Source organism: Coregonus lavaretus (assembly GCF_964263955.1).
Source record: "Coregonus lavaretus genome assembly, chromosome: 1".
Lineage (NCBI taxonomy): Eukaryota > Metazoa > Chordata > Actinopteri > Salmoniformes > Salmonidae > Coregonus > Coregonus lavaretus.
This window is the reverse complement of record NC_139988.1, coordinates 20,694,976-20,721,992: the sequence shown is the minus strand read 5'-3', so window position 1 is coordinate 20,721,992 and position 27,017 is coordinate 20,694,976. Positions and strand designations below refer to the sequence as shown.

At 43.7% G+C, this 27,017-nt stretch overlaps 1 protein-coding gene across 1 annotated transcript; it reads right to left on the bottom strand.

Annotated features, from left to right (window-relative positions):
• Positions 1–711: 711 nt before the first annotated feature.
• On the bottom strand, positions 712–27,017 carry LOC311127801 (fatty acid desaturase 6-like). Its single transcript, XM_084159682.1, has 6 exons — positions 26,506–27,017; positions 23,089–23,255; positions 22,343–22,523; positions 11,668–11,855; positions 10,893–11,072; positions 712–1,309 (listed from the first exon to the last, which is right to left on the bottom strand). Exons 1-6 carry the CDS (start codon positions 26,837–26,839, stop codon positions 1,160–1,162), a joined length of 1,200 nt encoding a protein of 399 aa, XP_084015808.1. The 5' UTR covers positions 26,840–27,017; the 3' UTR covers positions 712–1,159.

Genomic DNA, 27,017 nt, shown 5'->3' with positions numbered 1-27,017 from the left:
GATATGGGCCTACCACCACGTTGTGGGAAAGCATGAAAAGTTTATAGGCAGATAAAATAAGTAATGATGAACTTCACATGGTGGTTAAGTTCACGGTGATCATGCAAAAATATCAAGGGAAGGCTATTATTTGAATGCTGGTGACATGATCGGTTCTTGGCTGCCAATTATCAAATAAAATGATCTTGCACTTATCCATATCTCATCATAGAACCCCCTGTCCACTTCATCAGCGAAGTCTTGTCTAGAGAGCATGCGCCAAAACCAGATTGTGTAAGAGTTTTTGTAACAAAACCATCGGTAGAGTTGAAATTGCGATGGAAACCCATTGAACTTGTGTTTTTTATTTGGTACATGGGAACTTAACTTAACTTTTATCCGCAACTGGTCCGTTTGACGGAAACACACCTCTGGTGGTAAAATACAGCATATCATTTTTTATGCGGATTTTAGAATATTTGCATGGAAATCTGTCACTAATTGGATGGAAACCTAGCTTATGTTATGTTTTATTGCTATGTTAGATCGTAAACTGGCCTGTATTATAGTGTGAAGAGCTGGTCCCGTGTGGCTCAGTTGGTAGAGCATGGTGCTTGCAACGGGTTCGATTCCCACGGGGGAACAGTACGAAGAAAAAGTATGAAAATTTATGCACTCACTACTGTAAGACACTCTGGATAAGAGCGTCTGCTATAATGTAATGAAAATATGTATCCCATAAAGTGCTTTATTATTGTTCCCAATGGGCACAGACATCAATTAGTCTATTCCACGTTGGTTCAACATAATGTCATTAAAATGACGTGTAATCAACATTGATTCAACCAGTATGTGCCCAGTGGATTGTTAGTTTAACTACACACATTGTCTTGAGTAGAGATCATTGGTATAGCTATCATGTTATAGTGTTAGATCGTGCAGATAAATTGACATTGTATTTGTTACAATTCATGTAATAGTTTTTCCACATAAATAATTTATTCATATTGCAGCTATGTTAATGCCAGTTAGTTGGCGTTTGTGTACTAAGGAATTATCCTCCTAGATAGGACCGTGGCAGCAGTCTCTTAATCCAGTGACAGCACACAGCAGCGTGGGTTAGTAGTAGGTATAGTCCCTGTTTCCTGACCTCCGCCTCATCCTCCACCTCTCTCCTCCATCACTGCACCCCCACCAGCTCTGTGATGGGTGGGGCGAAAACCATGAGCTCCTGGTACTTGTGAAAGAAGAGCTGCAGACGGGAGAGGTAGCTATCCTCCTGGTATGGGAGCTCCTTCTCCTTCAGATACTGGGACACGATGGGCTTTACCTGAGACAAGGAAGAAAGGAAAAGGGGTCATATTAATCAATGACATTTATTTTATAAAGCCATTTTTTTACATCAGCAGTTGTCACAAAGTTCTACATAGTTTACAGGTAAAAGTGAATGTCATTTTCTTGAAAGAAGCTTCTGTAACCAGGTTAAAACATTTTTTCACAACAGGCCTGATGGAAACAACATTAGTCTGTAAACTTACCAAATGTCGACAAAACAAAATACGCTACACAAGGTGGGATCTTTTTGTGTCTGTAAAATGAATTATGCGAGAAATGTCAGTGGAAATGCTTTTTATGTGCAAATATTGATTTAATAACCCTCATATTGAAGTAAACTTGGAGTCATGTGATGACATGTTGTGTGGTCCTCCCACTATGACTCGTCGGGAAAGCATGCAGTTTATAAGGCTACAGATTAAATAAATTATGATGAACTTCACAGGGTGGTGAAAGTGCAAGGTGATGAGCTTGATGCTCCATTCCAATAAATATCGAAGGTCTTATTCTGGTGACATGATAATCAATGCTTGATATGATTTGATTTATTAGGATCCCCATTAGCCGACGCCAATGGTGACAGCTAGTCTTACTGGGGTCCGACACATAACGAAAAATACATTTAAAAGACTTTACAATTTACATACAGTACATTTAAAAACATTAATGTGTGTGTGTGCATCTATCAGTTACAAGTACATGTCAGTACATAAACACCACAAGTAGGTCACATGGGGGAGAGGCGTTGTGCCGTGAGGTGTTGCTTTATTCGTTTTTTAAAACCAGGTTTGCTGTTCACTTGCGCTATATAAGATGGAAGGGAGTTCCATGCACTAATGGAGCTGTATAATACTGTATGTTTCCTTGAATTTGTTCTGGACCTGGGGACTGTGAAAAGACCCCTGGTAGCATGTCTGGTGGGGTAAGTGTGTGTCAGTGCTGTGTGTAAATTGACTATGCAAACAATTTGGAATTTCCAACATTAATGTTTCTTATAAAAACAAGAAGTTACGCAGTCGGTCTTTCCACAACTCTCAGCCAAGAGAGACTGGCATGCATAGTATTAATATTAGCCCTCTGATTACAATGAAGAGCAAGACGTGCTGCTCTGTTCTGGGCCAGCTGCAGCTTAACTAGGTATTTCTTTGCAGCACTTGACCATATGACTGGACAATAATCAAGATAAGATAAAACTAGAGCCTGCAGGACATGCATTGTGGCGTGTGGTGTCAAAAAAGCAGAGCATCTCTTTATTATGGACAGACCTCTCCCAATCTTTACAACCATTGAATCTATATGTTTTGACCATGACAGTTTACAGGTAACACCAAGTTATTTAGTCTCCTCAACTTGTTCAACAGCCACACCATTCATTACCAGATTCAGCTGAGGTCTAGAACATAGGGAATGCTCTTAGTTTTAGAGATGTTCAGGACCAGTTTATTACTGACCACCCATTCTAAAACAGACTGCAACTCTTTGTTAAGGGTTTCAGTGAGTTCATTAGCTGTGGTTGCTGATGCGTATATGGTTGAATCATCAGCATACATGGACAAACATGCTTTGTTTAATGCCAGTGGCAGGTCATTGGTAAAAATTAGGGGGCTTAGAGAGCTTCCCTGTGGTACACCACACTTTACATGTTTGACATTAGAGAAGCTTCCATTAAAGAAAACCCTCTGAGTTCTATTAGATAGCCCTGAATCCACGATATGGCAGAGGATGAAAAGCCATAACACACAATTTTTCTCAACAACAGGTTATGGTCAAAAATATCAAAGGCTGCACTGAACAATACAGCTCCCACAATCTTCTTATCAATTTATTTCAACCAACCATCAGTCATTTGTGTAAGTGCAGTACATGTTGAGTGTCCTTCTCTATAAGCATGCTGAAAGTCTGTTAATTTGTTTACAGAGAAATAGCATTGTATTTGGTCAAACACAATTCTTTCCTACAGTTTGCTAAGAGCTGTCAGCAAGCTGATAGGTCTGCTGTTAGAACCAGTAAAGGCCGCTTTACCACTCTTGGGTAGCGGAATGACTTTGGCTTCCCTCCAGGCCTGAGGACAGAGACTTTCCTCTAGGCTCAGATTAAAGATGTGACCGATAGGAGTGGCGATAGAGTCAGCCATCATCCTCAGTAGCTTTCCATCTAAGTTATCAATGCCAGGAGGTTTGTTATTATTAATCACAACAACAAAAAATCTGCCTCCCCCACACTAACTTTATACAGAAATCTGCCTTTTGGCAATAAAAAATAATCTCGCTCTTTTGTCCATAATAATCTCATAATGTAGGCTATACCCGCACTGTATGTGCGAGCTGTTGGCTAGAGCACGTGCCAATACCAGAGTGGGCACACTCGCTATTTAACGCAATATTTTTGGTGAGAAAACCATCAGTAGAGTTGAAAATGCAATGGAAACCCATTTAACTTGTATGTTTTGTTCAGTACACGGGACTTTAATCGCAAAAGTTATTTTTATGTGCACTACGTCTTCACGCACAGCCTTTTCTCCGCAAAAAAGTCAATTTAATGGAAACATCTCTGGTGGGAAAATGCGCATATTGTTTTTTTGCGGATTTTAGAATGTTCACATGAAAATCTGTCACAAATTGGATGGAAACCTAGCTAGTGATTAACTTATATTTGACAGAGGTACTGTTATTTCAACCTTCAGCAAGGTTGGGGGCAATTCCATTTCAATTTATTCAATTCCTCATAGCTTTCCAATTAGCAATGTGAAATGAAATTGACCCCAACCCTGACCTTCTGACACATATTTGGCAGACACACTGCTTGTGTCCCAAATAGCACCCTATCCCTATATAGTGTTCTACTTTTGACCAGAGCGTTATGGGAATAGGGTGCCATTTGGGACGTTTTGGGATGCAGACACTTTATAGTACCTTGAGACACGTTGTATTGTACCTTGAGACACACGTTGTCTGTATCATACCTTGAGACATGTCTGTAGGGTTGGCGTCTATTCCAGTTCAATTCCCTCTCCCTATAAATTCCATCTATTCAATAAAAAATTCCAGCAGGGTTGGTGTCAATTCCACAAATTCAATTCCAATGCAATTCCCTCTCCCTATAAATTCCAGTTCTTCAACTCATCTCGAATTCCAATTCTAAGTCAATTCAAAACTGCAATTTCTAGTTCAATATTCTGCCACAATTCCCCCCATTCAATTCATCTCAAATTCCAATTCTAAGTCTATTCAAAACTACAATTCCTAATTCAATATTCTGCCACAACATTTCACATAATTCAATTCCCTCTCTAGACCAATTCCATGAATTTGAATTCCTTCACTTCTTTCAACTCAAGCCAAATTCAACCCAACTACCTCAACTCATGGCAGATTTTAAAGACCAATTTAACCTCAACGAACTAAGAGGGAATTTTCCTGGTAAACATCAAGATGTCCCCTGAACTCTGAAAACCTTCTGGAATTGTGTTATGTTGTTTCTGTCTTTAGACAGTTTTATTTTTTCAAAATATAAACAATAAAGCATTTGATTCTTCCATTCTCTTAATGTTGAAGTATCATTCGACTTCCAGTATTTAATTAATAGCTTCTTCAAAATAAGTGAGAAAAATAATATTGTCCAATCCATTGGGTATCTCGCCGCAACCCCAAATGTAATGTCTTGAAATATCCAGATAGACGGATTCAAAGTACATTTACATTGTAAAAGTCCTGTATAGCTCAGTTGGTAGAGCATGGCGTTTGCAACGCCAGGGTTGTGGGTTCGTTTCCCATGGGGGACAAGTATGATTTTTTTTTTTTTAGATGTATGCACTCACTAACTGTAAGTCGCTCTGGATAAGAGCGTCTGCTAAATGACTAAAATGTAAATGTAACATTTCTGACAGCCAGCTTTCTAACTCTGCCCATAACTTTTGGACTTTATCACACTCCCAGAAGGCATTCATTATTGAGTCATTGTTAGTTTTACACTTAAGACATGTGCTGTAAAATGTGTGAATCTTGTCTCTTGTATCATACATTCTATACATTAGTTTATACTGAATTAAGCTTACATTTTCGTTAACTGTAATTTCACTTGTTATGTTCCAACACTCCCTCCATCTTGTGCCAATATCAGTTCTTTTTCAAGTCTTGGTTCCAATAGATTATATTATTTTCTAAGAGATTGTCAGTTGGATAGGCTGTCTGCAAGGTTTGGTATATCTTACCTATCATACGAGTATATTTTTCGGACTCAAATAGGATTCCCTCAACATTGCTCTGATGTCCAAAAGCTTTCGTGATATAAAATGTTTAAGTTGCATATACAGTGGGGAGAACAAGTATTTGATACACTGCCGATTTTGCAGGTTTTCCTACTTACAAAGCATGTAGAGGTCTGTAATTTTTTATCATAGGTACACTTCAACTGTGAGAGACGGAATCTAAAACAAAAATCCAGAAAATCACATTGTATGATTTTTAAGTAATTAATTTGCATTTTATTGCATGACATAAGTATTTGATACATCAGAAAAGCAGAACTTAATATTTGGTACAGAAACCTTTGTTTGCAATTACAGAGATCATATGTTTCCTGTAGGTCTTGACAAGGTTTGCACACACTGCAGCAGGGATTTTGGCCCACTCCTCCATACAGACCTTCTCCAGATCCTTCAGGTTTCGGGGCTATACGGACTTTCAGCTCCCTCCAAAGATTTTCTATTGGGTTCAGGTCTGGAGACTGGCTAGGCCACTCCAGGACCTTGAGATGCTTCTTACGGAGCCACTCCTTAGTTGCCCTGGCTGTGTGTTTCGGGTCGTTGTCATGCTGGAAGACCCAGCCACGACCCATCTTCAATGCTCTTACTGAGGGAAGGAGGTTGTTGGTCAAGATCTCGCAATACATGGCCCCATCCATCCTCCCCTCAATACGGTGCAGTCGTCCTGTCCCCTTTGCAGAAAAGCATCCCCAAAGAATGATGTTTCCACCTCCATGCATCACGGTTGGGATGGTGTTCTTGGGGTTGTACTCATCCTTCTTCTTCCTCCAAACATGGCGAGTGGAGTTTAGACCAAAAAGCTCTATTTTTGTCTCATCAGACCACATGACCTTCTCCCATTCCTCCTCTGGATCATCCAGATGGTCATTGGCAAACTTCAGACGGGCCTGGACATGCGCTGGCTTGAGCAGGGGGACCTTGCGTGCGCTGCAGGATTTTAATCCATGACGGCGTAGTGTGTTACTAATGGTTTTCTTTGAGACTGTGGTCCCAGCTCTCTTCAGGTCATTGACCAGGTCCTGCCGTGTAGTTCTGGGCTGATCCCTCACCTTCCTCATGATCATTGATGCCCCACGAGGTGAGATCTTGCATGGAGCCCCAGACCAAGGGTGATTGACCGTCATCTTGAACTTCTTCCATTTTCTAATAATTGCGCCAACAGTTGTTGCCTTCTCACCAAGCTGCTTGCCTATTGTCCTGTAGCCCATCCCAGCCTTGTGCAGGTCTACAATTTTATCCCTGATGTCCTTACACAGCTCTCTGGTCTTGGCCATTGTGGAGAGGTTGGAGTCTGTTTGATTGAGTGTGTGGACAGGTGTCTTTTATACAGGTAACAAGTTCAAACAGTTGCAGTTAATACAGGTAATGAGTGGAGAACAGGAGGGCTTCTTAAAGAAAAACGAACAGGTCTGTGAGAGCCGGAATTCTTACTGGTTGATAGGTGATCAAATACTTATGTCATGCAATAAAATGAATTACTTAAAAATCATACAATGTGATTTTCTGGATTTTTGTTTTAGATTCCGTCTCTCACAGTTGAAGTGTACCTATGATAAAAATTACAGACCTCTACATGCTTTGTAAGTAGGAAAACCTGCAAAATCGGCAGTGTATCAAATACTTGTTCTCCCCACTGCATTTGAAAATGTCTACATTGGTCAGTCCAAAATTGCTTTTTAATTCTGTAATGTAAATAATTGTATTTCCTATTACCACGTCATTTACGGTTTCTATGCCTTTAGATTTCCATGTGGACCAATTTATCAGTGAATTCTTAAAAGCTCCATAGGGGTGTGTTTTTAGGGAGTGATATTGGTTCTTGTAGAATCCATTAAATGTTCTTCCATGTTCTTGACTACACTGAACAAAAATATAAAGCAACATGTAAAGTGTTGGTCCCATGTTTCATGAGCTGAAATAAAAAATCCCAGAAATGTCGTGTGGGCGAGCAGTTTGCTGATGTCAACGTTGTGAACAGAGTGCTCCATGGTGGCGGTGGGGTTATGGTATGGGCAGGCATAAACTACGGACAAATACAATTGCATTTTATCGATGGCAATTTGTTGATTGCTCAACACAGAATAGCCGCATGTGCGCACTCCCTCAAATCTTTTGGAGAAAATATCCTTTCTATTTTATTCAGCTATGTTCAATTTTATTCTTCATACTATAAAATAATGCCACGGAATTCTAAGCAAATCTTGTCTGCTAAATGAACTAGTGTAGGCCACAGCCATAATTATGGCATAGCCTGATCAGGGCCTAACATATGGACAACTCAGAATATGCTATTATGTTCTTCTGAAATAGACAACATTTTCTTCATATCATGTTTCTTTAGACCTGTCTAAAATAAATAATGGATTTATTGTGATAGTGTAGGCTATATTGCATGGATTTATTAGACTTTTTAAAATGTAGATGCTCCAAAGGTCTGCATCAGTTGCTTGTAGGCTATGCGTGGAAGCCAGTAGATGCTAAATGTGTTGGTAATTAATGGTGAATTACTTGAGTCCTGCAGTTATTTGCTTGACAATCACCAGCTGACAAGATTTCATGACCACCACAGCTCTACCCGCGACCCAAATTGATCACATAAAATGTATATGCCATATCTCACAATCGATTGGACTTCCGGAATTTACAATAAACCAAAATATAAACGCAACATATAAAGTGTTGATCCCATGTTTCATGAGCTGAAATAAAAGATCCCAGACATTTTCCATACATACAAAAAGCTTATTTCTCTCAAATTTGTTTACATCCCTGTTAGTGAGCATTTCTCTTTTGCCAAGATAATCCATCCACCTGACAGGTGTGGCATATCAAGAAGCTGATTAAACAGCACGATCATTACACAGGTACACCTTGTGCTGGGGACAATAAAAGGCCACTCTAAAATGTGCAGTTTTGTCACACAACACAATGCCACAGATGTCTCAAGTTTTGAGGGAGTGTGCAATTGGCATGCTGACTACAGGAATGTCCACCATAGCTGTTGCCAGATAATGTAATGTTCATTTCTCTACCATAAGCTGCCTCCAACATCGTTTTTGAGAATTTGGCAGTACGTCCAACCCGCCTCACAACCGCAGACCACGTGTATGGCGTCATTTGGGCAAGCGGTTTGCTGATTTCAACATTGTGAACAGAGTGCTCCATGGTGGCGGTGGTGTTATGGTATGGCCAGGCATAAGCTACAGACAACGAACACAATTGCGTTTTATCAATGGCAATTTGAATGTACAGAAATACTGTGACGAGATCCTGAGGCCCATTGTCGTGCCAGTCATCCGCTGCCATCACCTCATCTTTCAGCATGATAATGCACAGCCCCATGTCGCAAGGATCTGTACACAAATCCTGGAAGCTGACATGTCTGATGAGCATGCCTTGCATACTCACCAGACGTAACCTATTGAGCATGTTTGGGATGCTCTGGATCGACGTGTACCACAGTGTGTTCCAGTTCCCGCCAATATCCAGCAACTTCTCACAGCCATTGAAGAGGAGTGGGATAATATTCCACAGGCCACAATCTACAGCCTGATCAACTCTATGTGAAGGAGATGTGTCGTGCTGCATGATGCAAATGCTGGTCACACCAGATACTGATTGGTTTTCTGATCCACGCCCCTACTTTTTTTTGTAAGGTATCTGTGACCAGTCATGTGAAATCCATAGATTAAGGTCCAATTAGTTCATTTCAATTGACTGATTTCTTTATATAAACTGTAATTCAGTAAAATCTTTGAAATTGTTGCATGTTGCATTTATGTTTTTGTTCAGGATAGTATTTTTGCTGTGACAGAACGTTTATATTTATCGTAGATTTGCGTTATTCCACAAAGTTCTATCTAGCACTGCAGGGGTTGTATAACCCTGTGACGTAGCTCTCGCTCTAGCCTTACCTCGCTCTCGCTCTTCCTGTGAGAGAGGTGCGCACTTTGACAGACAGTCCAACAACGAGTCAGATGGGTTTAGGAACACAGACACATTTTCAGTAGAGTGCAACTGCAGCCCGCAATTCGGGGGCGTTCCTGCATGTGGGCTTTCCCCCCCCCCCCCCCCACACACACACACTTTTATATGTGGGTCAAAAGGGAAATAAAAGTATTATCTGAGTTTTTTCGCCCACGCCTTTTGGAATCATCCTTGCTAGCTAACCGCTAGCACAGCAGGTGGAAGGACACCATGTGCTAGCTACCTTGCTAGTTAGCGACCCTGTGTGCTAGCTTGCTAGTTAGCTAGCACACGGTGTCACCCCTGCCTACTGCCTGCTGTGTACCAGAGAAAACCGTGACGGACAGGTGGGGGCGAAGGACACAGTCTACCGGTCGCCTCCGCCTCCCGCTGGCACAGCAGGCGGGAGGATGGGGCAACACCATGTGTTAGCTAACTAACTAGCTTGCTAGTTAAGGACACCGTGTGCTAGCTAGCACATTTTTGAAATTTGCTGTTATTCCCCTTTAAGGGATACACCCAAATTACAAAATTACAATGTCATAATTCATAGACTGCTTAAGGGTAAGGAAACCAATATGTAAATTGTGTGATCTATTCCTTTAAATAACCTAACCAGAAATATATTGTACGTCAACTCCTCATTAGTAAACATTTAAAAAATGGGGTATATAATTATATAGATATAATTATGTATATATTAGTAATGTATACAATTATAATTACTTGATCGATTGAAAACAAAGTTTGCATTCAATTTCAATGCTAAATGCATCACCTCCAGTAACTGGGATTTGAACAATTACAACATGATTCCAGTTTTAAAATTCTAAATTCCAATTCCATTCTGAGGATATTTTTATTTTCCAATTCAAATTCAACACAGTCTAAATTCCAATTCAATTTAAATTCCATTCCAAGGATGGTTTTCTTCTTCAATTCCAATTCAATTAATATTCAGACAGTCTAAATTCCAATTCCATTCCAAGGATGGTTCTTGTTCAATTAAAATGTACACATTTAATTCAAATTAAGACAGTCTAAATTTCCAATTAAATTCCAATAACAAAAATGTAGATTGCTGCAATTCCAATTCAATTCCAATAAAATGTTCCACTTCCTGCTTGAATTCGAGAATTGAATTTGGAATTAGAAATTAAATTGGAATTGACCCCAACCCTGGTTGTCTGTACTGTACCTTAAGACACATGTTGTATTGTATGTTGAGATACACGTTGTCTGCATTGTACCTTGAGACACATGTATTGTATGTTGAGATACACGTTGTCTGCATTGTACCTTGAGACACATGTATCGTATGTTGAGATACACGTTGTCTGCATTGTACCTTGAGACACATGTTGTCGGAGAGGAAGGGGAACAGGTGGTGTTCCACGTGACAGTTGATGAGGGAGTGTCCAAAGGTCCAGTCCAGCAGGGGGTTCCGAGGAAGGTTCAGAACCCCGTGGGTCATCTGGTAAATCCTCTTGGGCCGACGGGTCGGGGAGAACATAGGCAGGCCGATGTGCTGTACGGAACAGGAGAGGACGGTTTAATGGAAAGGTGTGTGTGTGTGTGCCCCCTCTGATTCACTTAAAGGGAAAAAGACCCAGAGAGAAACTGTTGGCATGATTCTGCTGCCCTGGACACATTTGCAATGTAGTAGAAGATGAGATGCAGAGTCTAGTGTGATCTGTCTGCTGGAGGTCTACCCATAGACAGATGCTATTCTATCTCTATGGGCCCACCATTCAGTTACATGCCTCTACAATGGTCTTAACAGTACAGGGTCAAATTCACACGTGTATTAATATACACTTGTACATGTGTGAAATAGGACAAATATAAGCGCCCACCCACAGTGGGAGTACCGGGAAGGATGGAGACAAGACTGCTGCCATCAATAGCAACACAAACGGAGAAACAACATATTGGAGGAGATGTTTTTCCTTCATAACTGGTGCTCCACCCTGAATAACATGTACCCCGTCATTGTTTCTCTGCAACAGTTTGACCAAATACTAGCCCAAATAATACTGGCCAAATCGGCAGTTACCCATTGATTCTATACTTTGCTGAGGGTGCGTGCTTGCCTTTATCAATGTGTGTCCATGCTTTCTCACCTGGAAGATGTTAACGTGTATGTAGGGCAGGGAGAACATGGCCCTGCAGAGCAGCATACAGAGGAGGGTGCTGTAAAGAAACTGGAACCCAGAGACATGAATCAACAGCCAGTACTGAGCGTACAACCCCAGGAACACCATCAGGACTGTCCTCAGGGCCTGGCCTACTGAGTGCTCCTTCAGCTGACCTACAACAGACCAACACAGACAACTCAGTTAGATACAGTCACAGTCAGGGACAGACACAATCAGTTACAACACACCACAGGAGGTTGGTGGCACCTTAATTGGGGAGAACGGGCTCGTGGTAATGACTGGAGCGGAATCAGTGGAATGGTATCAAATACATCAAACACTTGGTTTCCAGGTGTTTGATGCCATTCTATTTGCTCCGTTCCGGCCATTCCAGGTAGCCTCCTGTACAACACACAAACACTCTAAAAGTGGGATGGTACTGTTGCTCAGCTGAAGGGCCTTTTCTGATTGGTATGATCCAAAAATCACGCTTTGGTTCATACAACATATTCTATTAGTCTGAAAAAAAAAAAAATGAATTTGACAGATCAATGTGATTTTATTAATTGAATGAAAGCTTCTAAATTGCTTTCAACACGTCATGCACAGTCGCATTGCATAGTGGTGGGTGCAATGTAGCAGCGGCAGCCTATCAGAAGAGTTGGAGGCGTGGTCTGTTGGGGGCGTGCCATCCGTGAGAGTGAACGTCATTGTAGGTAATGTGTTAGGTTTTTTGTGTGTTTTTTTAATGATTATATGTTCAGTTCACTTCCGGCACTCAATCTTAAATGATAGCTGCATAAGTACTGTGATACTAAAGAGCTTGTAATCTCTGATGAGAGAGTCACCATTTGGTTACAATTAGGGGGGGGGGGTGCAACTCCGTATTAGGAAGGTGTTCCTAATGTTTTGTACACTCAGTGTATTAGTTTGTATTTATGTTTTTTATTAGGTTTAACCAAAAGGGAAAAGTAAGTTGAGTGTTTAAAGAAATATGGGTTGCAACTTGAAATATACAGGTAACTGCCAAAATAATGAAACCACTTGAGTAAATGAGGGATACAAAGTATATTGAATGCAGATGCTTCCAAAAAGGTTTGGATCCTGAATTAATTAAGCAATTAACATCCCATTATGCTCCATGTCATGTATAAAAATGCTGGGCACACCATTATTTGGGCCATTCATTTTGCTACCATAGCTAAGCTCCCATAGGATGACAATGCCCCCCATCCACAGGGCACGAGTGGTCACTGAATGGTTTGATGAGCATGAAAACGATGTAAGCCGTATGCCAAGGCCGTCTCAGTCACCAGATCTCAACCCAATTGAGCACTTACAGGTGTTGATGGGGAAACAAAGCTTCCTGAAGCATTGAGTGTTTCCAGCCAATTGTGTCTAAAATAGGTTCATTACTCCAGGCTTTGATCAACACGTTGTACACTAGTGGCACCTGCTGGTGAAAATAATTTTGAACAGACAGATTATTATAGATGACGTTGCACACGCCGTAGCACGTGCGCAGGGTAGCCTTTTTGTCTTCTACCAAAACCAATACCAAACCAATCAGGTGAAAAACTGCTTACACCTCGATCACACCAACAGCATCATTGCGTTTTGGTACACCAGAAGTACATTCATTTCCAATGGAACGCTGCGTTTGCCTTGCAGCATTGTGTTGCAGAGGCAGTTGCAGTGCGTTCTGTGCAGTGGCGTGTATTCATGGATGCTAAGGGAAGCCAGGCTTCCCCAAAACATTTACAAAGAAAAAAAGAAAATGTATTTAATCTCTGAATGTATCTCGTAATGTATCTCACCGGAGAAAGCATACGAGTGAGCGGAACAGCGCTCCTCTGTCTCTGGATGTGTAGGCCATCTATCTGATGCGGTCTGGTCATAAAGAGTATGACATTGTTGCCGCCGTAGTAATGAATACAAGGAAAACCAGCGAGCATTTGGCCTCCCTTGATATATATATATATATATATTTTAAATAATAGCCAATCTGCGTTGAGCTAAACTGAGTGAGCTCAACTGTGAATGGTCCTGGCGCACCAAAACCAAAAAAAAGTGTCAAGGGAAGCCAGTTTGGATTTGGCTTCAGAGAAATACGTCATTGATAGAAACAACTTGAATTGTTGCATCTCATTGTTTTGTTGTCCTCCAGTAGCTAGCTAGCTAAAATTGGCCCTTTCCTAAATTAACCATGAATGTAGGTAGGGATTTGGACTTGTGGTTTTACTTAATTCTCCATACTGGCCAATTACATTTTACATTTTAGTCATTTAGCAGACGCTCTTATCCAGAGCGACTTACAGTTAGTGAGTGCATACATTATTTTTTTATCATACTTCAAATCAAAAAGGTCATTACCATGATTCCAATTTCCAAAAATGTCATTTGATAAGACTACCAACATACAATTAGTAGAAAATAAGTAAAACTAAATCAAAAATGGTCAGTGAGTTTGACTTACTGTCGGTATTGCTTCGACAACTTTCCACAGCAACACAGTTCATAAGAACTCTGAAAATGAACACAAAAATCAGTGACAAATATTTAGGAGAGTTCATACAGTAACATTCTGTACATCTCAGTCCAGTCCACATCATCACTCCAAATAAGCAATGCCTTAGGTGTTGCCCTTAGCGGCGCATATACCCATGAGTAGGTTTCAGTTCACCTATTGAACACTGTCTGGCTTTTCAGTTTTAAAAAACCCTGGTAAGTTAGTATTGATAACGTCCTCTCTTTCCTCCATGACCCCAACCAGTTCCACCACCTCGCGATTCTGATCCAACCATAAAATACATTGTGCCCCTGGACTGAGAGGATGGAAGTTCAATATGTAGCTAGATGTAGAAGGCTAATGTTAACTAGCTAACGTTGCCCATGAAAGGAAGTTAGGCTAGCGAGCAAGCATTTTAGCCAGGTAGCCTAGGACAACAAAAAATAAAAGCGTGTACTGTATGACAGAGTTATAGACCGTTTCATCAACAAGAACGAGAGGAGGATGGCATTGGCGTTTCTCTACAAGTAGGGTGAGTCAACATGTTTTTTTCTACTTGCACAAACGCACACACACACACACAAATTAGAGCAATTAAATACATTTCCTGTTAATCAATATATTAATTAAGTTCATTCCATAACATGAAATAATGATTCCAAACACTTTCTTTACATAAGACTTTGACATAAACTGGTTACAATATTGATACCGGAGCTCCGGGGCATGTGTCGAAATCACTGGCAGTTTATTTCGAAGCAGTGTGCCGATGCTTGAATCGCATTATCAGAAGAATGTGATCAAAGCTGGCTGGTGTGTTCATGGACATATTCAATCTCTCCCTTTCCCAGTCTGCTGTTCCCACATTCTTCAAGAGGGCCACCATCATTCCTGTACCCAAGAAAGCAAAGGTAACTGAACTGTAGCACTCACCTCTGTCATCATGAAGTGCTTTGAGAGACTAGTCAAGGATCATATCACCTCTACCTTACCTGTCACCCTACACCCACTTCAATTTGCTTACCGCCCCAATAGATCCACAGACGATGCAATTGCCATCACACTGCACACTGCCCTATCCCATCTGGACAAGAGGAATACCTATGTAAGAATGCTGTTCATTGACTATAGCTCAGCATTCAACATCATAGTAGCCTCCAAGCTCATCATTAAGCTCAAGACCCTGAGTCTGAAACCCCGCCCTGTGCAACTGGGTCCTGGACTTCCTGACGGGCCGCCCCCAGGTGGTGAAGGTAGGAAACCACATCTCCACTTCGCTGATCCTCAACACTGGGGCCCCACTGCGTGGCCAAGCACGCCTCCAACTCAATCATCAAGTTTGCAGACGACACAACAGTAGTAGGCTTGATTACCAACAATGACGAGACCGCCTACAGGGAGGAGGTGAGGGCTCTGGGAGTGTGGTGCCAGGAAAATAACCTCTCACTCAACATCAACAAAACAAAGGAGATGATCGTGGACTTCAGGAAACAGCAGAGGGTGCACCCCCCTATCCACATCGACGGGACCGCAGTGGAGAAGCTGGAAAGCTTCAAGTTCCTTGGCGTACACATCACCGACAAACTGAAATGGTCCACCCACGCAGACAGTGTGGTGAAGAAGGCGCAATAGAGCTTCTTCAACCTCAGGAGGCTGAAGAAATGTGGCTTATCACCTAAAACCCTCACAAACTTTTAATGATGCACAATTGAGAGCATCCTGTCGGGCTGTATCACCGCCTGGTACGGCAACAGCACCGCCCGCAACCGCAGGGCTCTCCAGAGGGTGGTGCGGTCTGCCGAACGCATTATCGGGGGCAAACTATCCGCCCTCCAAGACACATACAGAACCCGATGTCACAGGAAGGCCAAAAAGATCATCAAGGACATCAACCACCCGAGCCACTGCCTGTTCACCCCGCTATCATCCAGAAGGCGAGGTCAGTACAGGTGCATCAAAGCTGGAACCGAGAGAATGAAAAACAGCTTCTATCTCAAGGCCATCAGACTGTTAAATAGCCATCACTAGCACATTAGAGGCTGCTGCTGCCTATTGAAATCACTGGCCACTTTAAGAAATGGAACACTAGTCACTTTAATAATGTTTACATATCTTGCACTACTCATCTCATATGTATATACTGCATTCTATTCTATAATATTCTTCTGTATCTTAGTCCATGCCGCTCTGTCATTGCTTGTCGATATATGTATATATTCTTAAATCCCAATCCTTACCTTTTTTGTGTGTTGGGTATATGTTGTGAAATTGTTAGATATTACTGCACTGTCGGAGCTAGAAGCACAAGCATTTCGCTACACCCGCTATAACATCTGCTAAACACGTGTATGTGACAAATACAATTTGATTTGATTTGAATGACGTCCGAAGCTTCGTTGTCGAGACAGAGACAGTTACGGACAGAGACAGTTACGGACAGGGACAGATACAGTTACGGACAGAGACAGGGACAGATACAGTTACGGACAGAGACAAGGACAGAGACAGAGACAGAGACAGATACAGTTACGGACAGGGACAGGGACAGGGACAGGGACAGGGACAGTGACAGTTACGGACAGAGACAGGGACAGATACAGTTACGGACAGAGACAAGGACAGAGACAGATACAGTTACGGACAGGGACAGAGACAGAGACAGAGACAGGGACAGGGACAGGGACAGATACAGTTACAGACAGAGACAGTTACGGACAGGGACAGAGACAGATACAGTTACGGACAGAGACAGGGACAGAGACACAGTTACGGACAGGGACAGGGACAGAGACACAGTTACGGACAGGGACAGGGACAGAGACAGATACAGTTATGGACAGGGACAGAGACAGGGACAGAGACACTTACGGAGCAGGACAGAGACGGGGATAGAGACAGTTACAGATAGGGACAGAGACAGGGACAGAGACAAATACAGTTACGGACAGGGACAGAGACCATTACGGACAGGGACAGAGACAGAGACAGAGAGAGATACAGTTATGGACAGGGACAGAGACAGGGACAGAGACAGTTACAGACAGGGACAGAGACAAAGAGAGATACAGTTAAGGACAGGGACAGAGACAGTTACGGACAGGGACAGAGACAGAGAGAGATACAGTTACGGACAGGGACAGAGACAGAGACAGTTAAGGACAGGGACAGAGACAGTTACGGACAGGGACAGAGACAGAGAGAGATACAGTTAAGGACAGGGACAGAGACAGAGACAGTTAAGGACAGAGACAGTTACGGACAGGGACAGAGACAGTTATGGACAGGGACAGAGACAGGGACAGAGACCGTTACAGACAGGGACAGAGACAGAGACAGTTACGGACAGGGACAGAGACAGAGACAGAGAGAGATACAGTTACGGACAGGGACAGGGACAGGGACAGGGACAGAGACAGTTAAGGACAGGGACAGAGACAGTTACGGACAGGGACAGAGACAGGGACAGAGACCGTTACGGACAGGGACAGAGACAGAGACAGTTACGGACAGGGACAGAGACAGTTACAGACAGGGACAGAGACAGAGACAGAGAGAGATACAGTTACGGACAGGGACAGAGACAGGGACAGGGACAGAGACAGAGACAGAGACAGAGACAGAGACAGAGACAGGGACAGGGACAGGGACAGGGACAGATGCAGGGACAGAGAACAAAGACAGGGACAGAGAAACACAAAAATAAATACAGAAACAGAAACAGGCAGAGACCAGAGAGAGACAGAAAGAGGGACAGATACAGACAGACAGTTACACCATCACAGCCTGGAGTGAAGATATCAACTATCGAGGTTAGCTAGCCAGCTACATTCGTTCGCAGCGACGCCGTTTTTCAAACAAAGTCAACACCGCAGCCATTGCTAGCTAGCAGTACTGTAGCAACTAAATACAATATCCTATTAGCCAGCTACATTCGTTCGCAGCGACGCCGTTTTTCAAACAAAGTCATCACCGCAGCCATTGCTAGCTAGCCAACGCTACCAGCACTGTAGCAACTAAATACAATATAATTTTAGCCAGCTACATTCGTTCGCAGCGACGCCGTTTTTCAAACAAAGTCAACACAGCAGCCATTGCTAGCTAGCCAACACTACCAGCTAGCAGTACTGTAGCAACTAAATACAATATCATTTTAGCCAGCTGCACTCGTTCGCAGCGACGCCGTTTTTCAAACAAAGTCAACACCACAGCCATTGCTAGCTAGCCAACACTACCAGCTAGCAGTACTGTAGCAGCTAAATACAATATCATTTTAGTCAATGAGAATTTTGCAACATAAAGCTTCCCTTTCTGAACATTCGAGATGTGTAGTCCACTTGTGTAGCTAGCATGACTGACTTTGTGCTAGCTAGCCAACGTTTAATTATTGCTGCGTTATGAAAGGAACTGGACACGAATTATCTGTTTAGTGTGTTAACACACTATTGGTAGTTTGTTGTAACCAAGTATTGGTGCTAAACCGTGTGTTATTGGATGCTAGCATGCTAGTTAGCTATGGCGTCATAGGATACGGTGCCCTGGGCGGTTTTCATGGAAGAATACTGTACCAAGTTAGCTAGCTGAATAAAGTAAGTTAGAGTCTATTCCTAGAAACATTGAACCGCTGTAGTTTACAACAATTCTAATTTCTAAAGTGGAAGTTGGGAGAGTTATATTCGGGTGTTTCAGTGAAACAATTATAGTTTCTGAGGTGGAAGTTGGGAGAGTTATATTTGGGAGTTGTGGTGAGGGAGGCCCCGCTCTCTCATTTCCCAGATGTTTAGTTCATTTCATTCCGATCTCCTCTGCATTATTGTAGCCATTTGCTGCAGCCTGTCAACTATGCCTCTGCCTATCCCTGTTCTCTCCTCTCCGCACAGGCTACACAAACGCCTCACACCGCGTGGCTGCTGCCTCTCTAACCTGGTGGTCCCTGCACGCACCACACACCTGGAGTTCCAGGTCTCAGGCAGCCTCTGGAACTGCCGTTCTGCTGCCAACAAGGCAGACTTCATCCCAGCCTATGCTACCCTCCAGTCCCTCGACTTCTTGGCGCTGACGGAAACATGGATTACCACTGAAAACACTGCTACTCCTACTGCTCTCTCCTCGTCTGACCATGTGTTCTCGCATACCCCGAGAGCATCTGGTCAGCGGGGTGGTGGCACAGGAATCCTCATCTCTCCCAAGTGGACATTCTCAATTTTTCCCCTAACCCATCTGTCCATCTCCTCATTTGAATTCCATGCTGTCACAGTCACTAGCCCATTTAAGCTTAATATCCTTGTCATCTATCGCCCTCCAGGTTCCCTTGGAGAGTTCATCAATGAGCTTGACGCCTTGATAAGTTCCTTTCCTGAGGATGGCTCAGTTTTGGGGGATTTCAACCTCCCTACGTCTACATTTGACTCATTTCTCTCTGCCTCCTTCTTTCCACTCCTCTCCTCTTTTGACCTCACCCTCTCACCGTCCCCCCCTACTCACAAGGTAGGCAATACGCTTGACCTTATCTTTACTAGATGCTGTTCTTCTACTAATCTCACTGCAACTCCCCTCCATGTCTCCGACCACTACTTTGTATCATTTTCTCTCTCGCTCTCCTCCAACACTACTCACTCTGCCCCTACACAGATGGTAATGCGCCGCCGCAACCTTCGCTCTCTCTCTCCCGCTACTCTCTCCTCTTCCATCCTATCATCTCTTCCCTCTGCTCAATCCTTCTCCCTCCAATCTCCTGATTCTGCCTCCTCAACCCTCCTCTCCTCCCTTTCTGCATCCTTTGACTCTCTATGTCCCCTATCCTCCCGGCCGGCTCGATCCTCCCCTCCAGCTCCGTGGCTTGATGACTCATTGCGAGCTCACAGAACAGAGCTCCGGGCAGCTGAGCGGAAATGGAAGAAAACTAGACTCCCTGCCGACCTGGCATCTTTTCACTCCCTCCTCTCTGCATTTTCTTCATCTGTTTCTGCTGCTAAGGCCACTTTCTACCACTCTAAATTCCAAGCATCTGCCTCTAACCCTAGGAAGCTCTTTGCCACATTCTCCTCCCTGCTGAATCCTCCCCCCCCCCACTCCCTCTCTGTGGATTACTTCGTCAACCACTTTGAAAAGAAGGTTGACGACATCCGATCCTCGTTTGTTAAGTCAAATGACACTGCTGGTCCTGCTCACACTGCCCTACCCTATGCTTTGACTTCTTTCTCCCCTCTCTCTCCAGATAAAATCTTGCGACTTGTGACTGCAGGCCGCCCAACAACCTGCCCGCTTGACCCCATCCCCTCCTCTCTTCTCCAGACCATCTCCGGTGACCTTCTCCCCTACCTCACCTCGCTGATCAACTCATCCTTGACCGCTGGCTATGTCCCTTCCGTCTTCAAGAGAGCGAGAGTTGCACCCCTTCTCAAAAAACCAACACTCGATCCCTCTGATGTCAACAACTACAGACCAGTATCCCTTCTTTCTTTTCTTTCCAAAACTATTGAGCGTGCCGTCTTTAGCCAACTCTCTTGCTATCTCTCTCAGAATGACCTTCTTGATCCAAACCAGTCAGGTTTCAGGACTGGTCATCCAACTGAGACTGCTCTTCTCTGTGTCACGGAGGCTCTCCGCACTGCTAAAGCTAACTCATTCTCCTCTGCTCTTGTCCTTCTAGACCTGTCTGCTGCCTTTGATACTGTGAACCATCAGATCCTCCTCTCCACCCTCTCCGAGCTGGGCATCTCCGGCGCGGCTCACTCTTGGATTGCGTCCTACCTGACCGGTCGCTCCTACCAAGTGGCGTGGCGAGAAGCTGTCTCCGCACCACGTGCTCTCACCACTGGTGTCCCCCAGGGCTCAGTTCTAGGCCCTCTCCTATTCTCGCTATACACCAAGTCACTTGGCTCTGTCATATCCTCACATGGCCTCTCCTATCATTGCTACGCTGACGATACACAACTAATCTTCTCCTTTCCCCCTTCTGATAACCAGGTGGCGAATCGCATCTCTGCATGTCTGGCAGACATACCAGTATGGATGACGGATCACCACCTCAAGCTGAACCTTGGCAAGACGGACCTGCTCTTCCTCCCGGGGAAGGACTGCCCGTTCCATGATCTCGCCATCACGGTTGACAACTCCGTTGTGTCCTCCTCCCAGAGTGCGAAGAGCCTTGGCGTGACCCTGGACAACACCCTGTCGTTCTCCGCTAACATCAAGGCGGTGACCCGATCCTGTAGGTTCATGCTCTACAACATTTGGAGAGTACGACCCTGCCTTACACAGGAAGCGGCACAGGTCCTAATCCAGGCACTTGTCATCTCCCGTCTGGATTTCTGCAACTCGCTGTTGGCTGGGCTCCCTGCCTGTGCCATTAAACCCCTACAACTCATCCAGAATGACGCAGCCCGTCTGGTGTTCAACCTTCCCAAGTTCTCTCACGTCACCCCGCTCCTCCGCACACTCCACTGGCTTCCAGTTGAAGCTCGCATCTGTTACAAGACCATGGTGCTTGCCTATGGAGCTGTGAAGGGAACGGCACCTCCGTACCTTCAGGCTCTGATCAGTCCCTACACCCAAACGAGGGCATTGCGTTCATCCACCTCTGGCCTGCTGGCTCCCCTTCCTCTGCGGAAGCATAGTTCCCGCTCAGCCCAGTCAAAACTGTTCGCTGCCCTGGCACCCCAATGGTGGAACAAGCTCCCTCACGACGCCAGGACAGCGGAGTCACTCACCACCTTCCGGAGACATTTGAAACCCCACCTCTTTAAGGAATACCTGGGATAGGATAAAGTAATCCTTCTACCCCCCCCCCCCCCCCCCCCCCCCCCCCAAAAAGACAAAAAATAAAAAAAATGTGTAAAGTGGTTATCCCACTGGCTATAGGGTGAATGCACCAATTTGTAAGTCGCTCTGGATAAGAGCGTCTGCTAAATTACGTAAATGTAAATGTAAATGTAATATCAATGTAAATTAGAAGGTGCCAAAGGTCTGAACAACAACCACGTTATTTTGTCAGCCTTGTAAACATGATTCGCTTACGTAAGCACAGGTATATACTGTATCCCGTTTCAAAACAACAGCGATATAACAGCGACAGAGCATTAAGCATCTTAGATAGTGAACAGGTAGACACTACACCTGGAAAAACACACACAGACCCTGGCTGTGCCTCACCTAGTGCCACCAGAGGAGTGATAACAGGTACAGCCAGGGGGGCGATGAACAGGTAGACACTCCGGGGCAGGCAGGGTATCTTCCAGGTGCTGGAGTCACCCAGGCCAATCACGTTGGTATGGGCATGGTGTATCTTAATGTGACCTGTTACACCTGCCCTCGCTGTGAACGACCCACACACCTGTACACACACACACACACAAACACACACACGCACACAGACAGACAGACACACTTGTGATCAAGTTGTGTGATGAAACAACACTAGAAAATGTAGACAAACATGTTTATATTTTCATAGAGTGCTATGGAAGAGAACGGCAGACATGGGGATTGATATCTAGACAAGCTTGTCATGAACATAGATACTTGACACGTTGAAAAAAAACAGGACAAATTAAGGACAAGGTCCAGCAGTTATGTTATTACATTTTAGTAGACACTCTTATCCAGAGCGATTTACAGGAGCAATTAGAGTTAAGATTTTTCACGTAGTCGGCTTGGGGATTCAATCCAGCGACCTTTCCGTTACTGCCTCCCCCATCTGTACTATAATGGTTAGAAGATAAAATTTAGGGTCAAAAAGGTAAATGAACAAAAGTAACCCAAGTTCAATAGAGATCAACAATCCAGCTTGGTTTGTCTACTGTGGCTGAATTTATTGATGTAACACTTTGGCTAACAGGAAGTTCTCTCTCTCGCTCTCTCTCTCGCTCTCTCTCTCGCTCTCTCGCTTTCTCTCTCACCTCTATGAAGAACACAGCCCAGACTTCGGCCCAGGCTTGGGACTCGCTCAGCGATCCGTGACTGGCCAGATGGGTCCCCTTGATGGTGATGACAGCATGGGACACACCCATCAGCACCATGCCCAGGACAAACACCAGGGCCTGGGATGAACCCAGCAGCAGGAAGGCTGGAGGAGAGAGGGAGAGGGGGGGATGGGGTTAAGGAGATGGGGTTGAGGAGCGTGGGAGATGGGGTTGAGGAGACAAAGTAATGAGGCGAGAGGGGGAGATGGGGAAGGGGAGGGAATAGGGGTCAAACGTTGTTCTAAATGCAAATATTCCACAATATGAAGAGTAGCTTAGATCTGTAGAATACATATGGTAAGCATCTATCCATTAGCATTAGCCTAGTCCCAGATCTGTTTGTGCTGTCTTGCCAACTCTTATGGTCATTGTCATGCCAAACAGCTCTGGGACCAGGTTACATAAGCATAAGATAGACAATAGACAATGTTGCCACACATTTCCACTCTACTCTACACCTGCCATTTGAAACACATTCTAGAACAGCTTCCTTCAGTCAAGCATGTGGTCTCCGTGGATGTTCCTGATCCTTCTCCTGTGGTGGACCTTGTTTGGCCAGATGACTGACATCCGGGATTCATTTACAGCCATAATCCTTCATGTTTTAGTACAGTGGTTTTCTCACTCTCCTTCTTGTGTTTGTGTGTGCATGCGGAGAACTCATGCTGGTCTAGGGAGGGGAAGTTAATGCAGCCAGGTCACCCATGATACGAGTCAGTATTCGATGTCCATCCATGTCTGAGGACATCAGGAGATAACATGGAAACCAGCCACTAGGGGCAACAGTGTGCGCTGTTATCTTCAAGTAAGTTTTGGTTTTGCTAGGGAGTTGAGGACGAGGTTGGCAGATGGGCATAAACATCTGCCTCTGACTCCAAAGGTAAGCATCTGCCACTGATTCCGAAGGTTGTAAGTTTGAATCCAGTGTTAGAAAGTTTTTTTTTAAGCCTATCCCAAATGTTAACGCCTAAACTTATCCTTACAACACTTCGATATTTGACTTTGGAACAACTTCGAAATGTGATGTTTGAGAAACATGGCTGAACGTCTAATTCTGACATGAGACTGTGAGAGCTGGTAGGTTTTACGGCTGTGTGTTCACAGTGTCGGATGACCTCCCTCTCCCTCTCTCTCTCTCTCTCTCTCCCCTACCACCCAAGGTATACAGTATAATATATACAGCAGGTTGCTCCTGCAAGAAAGAAAGAACTAGAACCAAGATCTAAATGATGGACTTAAAAGACTACGAAGTGACTTACACTAAAATGACTACAGTGCCTTCGGAAAGTATTCAGACCCCTTTACTTTTTCCACATTACAGCCTTATTCTAAAATTGATTTTTTTTAAATAAATCCTCTGCAATCTACACACAATACCCCATAATGACAAAGTGAAAAAAGGTTTCTAAATAATTGTGCAAAAAAATAGAAAAAAATAAACTGAAATGCCTTATTTACATAAGTATTCAGACCCTTTGCTATGATACTCGAAATTGAGCTCAGGTGCATCCTGTTTCCATTGATCCTCCTTGAGATGTTTCTACAACTTGATTGGAGTCCACCTGTGGTAAATGTAATTGATTGGACATGATTTGGAAAGGCACACACTCAATTACCTCGACTAACCAGTGCCCCCGCACATTGACTCTGTACCGGTACCCCCTGTATATAGCCTCCCTACTGTTATTTTATTTTACTGCTGCTTTTTAATTATTTGCTATTTGTATTTTTTACTTAACACTTTTTTTTTTTAACTGCATTGTTGGTTAAGGGCTTGTAAGTAAGCATTTCACTGTAAGGTCTACACCTGTTGTATTCGGCGCATGTGGCAAATAAAAATTGATTTGATTTGATTGCCGTTCTATTCCTAACACAGCAAAATCTGTCTGCCGCTAATGTTCCACTTTTCCCCACCTCCTATTTCAAAGAGCCTCATTGGGAGGCGTTAAGTCACAAGGTCAGTAATACACGATGTTGACAGTAATACTCCCCCATGGCAGTATTGGACTTTCCAGTGTGCACAGAGAAGAGTGCTACTAAAATACGATGTGCCAGAGTAAATAGTAGAAACAGAAATGTGGCCCTTTACTGGCTGATCAATGTGTTTTGATGTATGTGTTTTTATTGAGCTTCTCTCTTGGCCAGGTCTCCCTTGTAAAATAGGTATTGGAGAGCATGTAAAGCAATTTTCGAATCCTAAATATAACAGCATTTAGAATCTTAAGACTTTAATTTCCAAAGATAATCAAACCATGAGCCTAGATGAGTGTGTTATCAAGCTGTCAAATTAAGCATAGCCTCTGGTGAGTGACATACCAGTCACACTGACCTAGAAAGAGGTCACAGATCCAGATAGGACCAGGGAGTATCAGATGTCAAGCATGTGTGTGGTGTGTGTGCAGACTTATTGAAATCAGTATTTAATTGAGGCCATGTACTGGTCTACTTAGAACACGTATATTTCTACTCCCTGTCCCTGTCTCAACATCAAGTTCCAGGTTAGTGCTCAAGATCTAATATTGGCACAATGGATTAATAACATAATGTCCTGTGTATTTTGAACAAATCTGCATGTTACACAAGATGTGGTAAAACTATGCAAACATATTCTTACCTTTTATAAAGACGTTAGCCGATTAAATCAGACTGAATGCTGCTCTCATTATTGATCCTATCGTTCAATCTGGTTTAACCAGGCTAATACCCAGTGAGAAAAACTGTTTGAAAATACTTCATTTCAACCAATTTTTGGCGTTGTTAGACAGGTGTCTTACCTGGGGGTAGGGTGAACTGAATGTGTTAAAACCTCACTTTATAAACATATAATAACATACATGCTATATGTTTACCTTTAAAAAATAATATTATAATAATATTATGCCATTTAGCAGACACTTTTATCAAAAGCGACTTAGTTATGCATGCATATATTTTTCATATGGGCGGCCCCAGCGGCAATCGAACCCATGATCCTGGCATTGCAAGCGCCATGCTCTACCATCTGAGCTACAGAGGACCACTATAAAGTGTGAGACAGGTGTATGTATTGTGGTGTGCAGGTAGATGTCTTACCTGGAGGTAGGATGAACTGAATGTGGTAAACCTACACTATATAAACATATGATAGCATACCATATGTTGACCTTGATAAGGACTATAAGGTGTGTGAGACGGGTGTATGAAGTGTGTGAGAGGGGTGTATGAAGTGTGTGAGACGGGTGTATGAAGTATGTGAGACGGGTGTATGAAGTGTGTGAGATGGGTGTATGAAGTGTGTGAGACGGGTGTATGAAGTGTGTGAGACGGCTGTATGAAGTGTGTGAGACGGGTGTGTGAGACAGGTGTATAGATTACCTGGGGGTAGCAGGAGAAAGGCGAGGGCCAGGATAGTGATGTCGATGCCTCTCCTCTCCCACCAGCTACTCTCCTTCACTGTCTTCTGAACCAGACGGGTCAGCTCCATCATCAGCGACTCTTTATCCGTCCCTTCCGTCCCCTTTCCCCCTCCGTTCATCATCTCTCCATTCTCCTTCTCACCGTTCTCTTTCCCTTTGTCCATGTCCTGTTTGGAGTTATCGGTGTTCCTTTGGAACAAGGCCTTTCTACCCTCCCATGGTTTAACATGTTTCTCTCTTTCTCCTCCTCCCACGCTCCGTTCTTCCCTCCACTCCTCCGGTACATTCTGCATGACAGCTCCTTTTGTGCTTCCCTCCTGACCGACAACAAACTAAAGTAAAAGCGACAGTGCTCGGTGTGTCTAGTGGCTGTACGGACAGACTCATAGGCAGCGTCCAGACTCTGAGGAAAGCAGCCTGCACATTGTACCCTGAACACAAAGGGTCCGGACTGATGTTAGCATAGCAGGG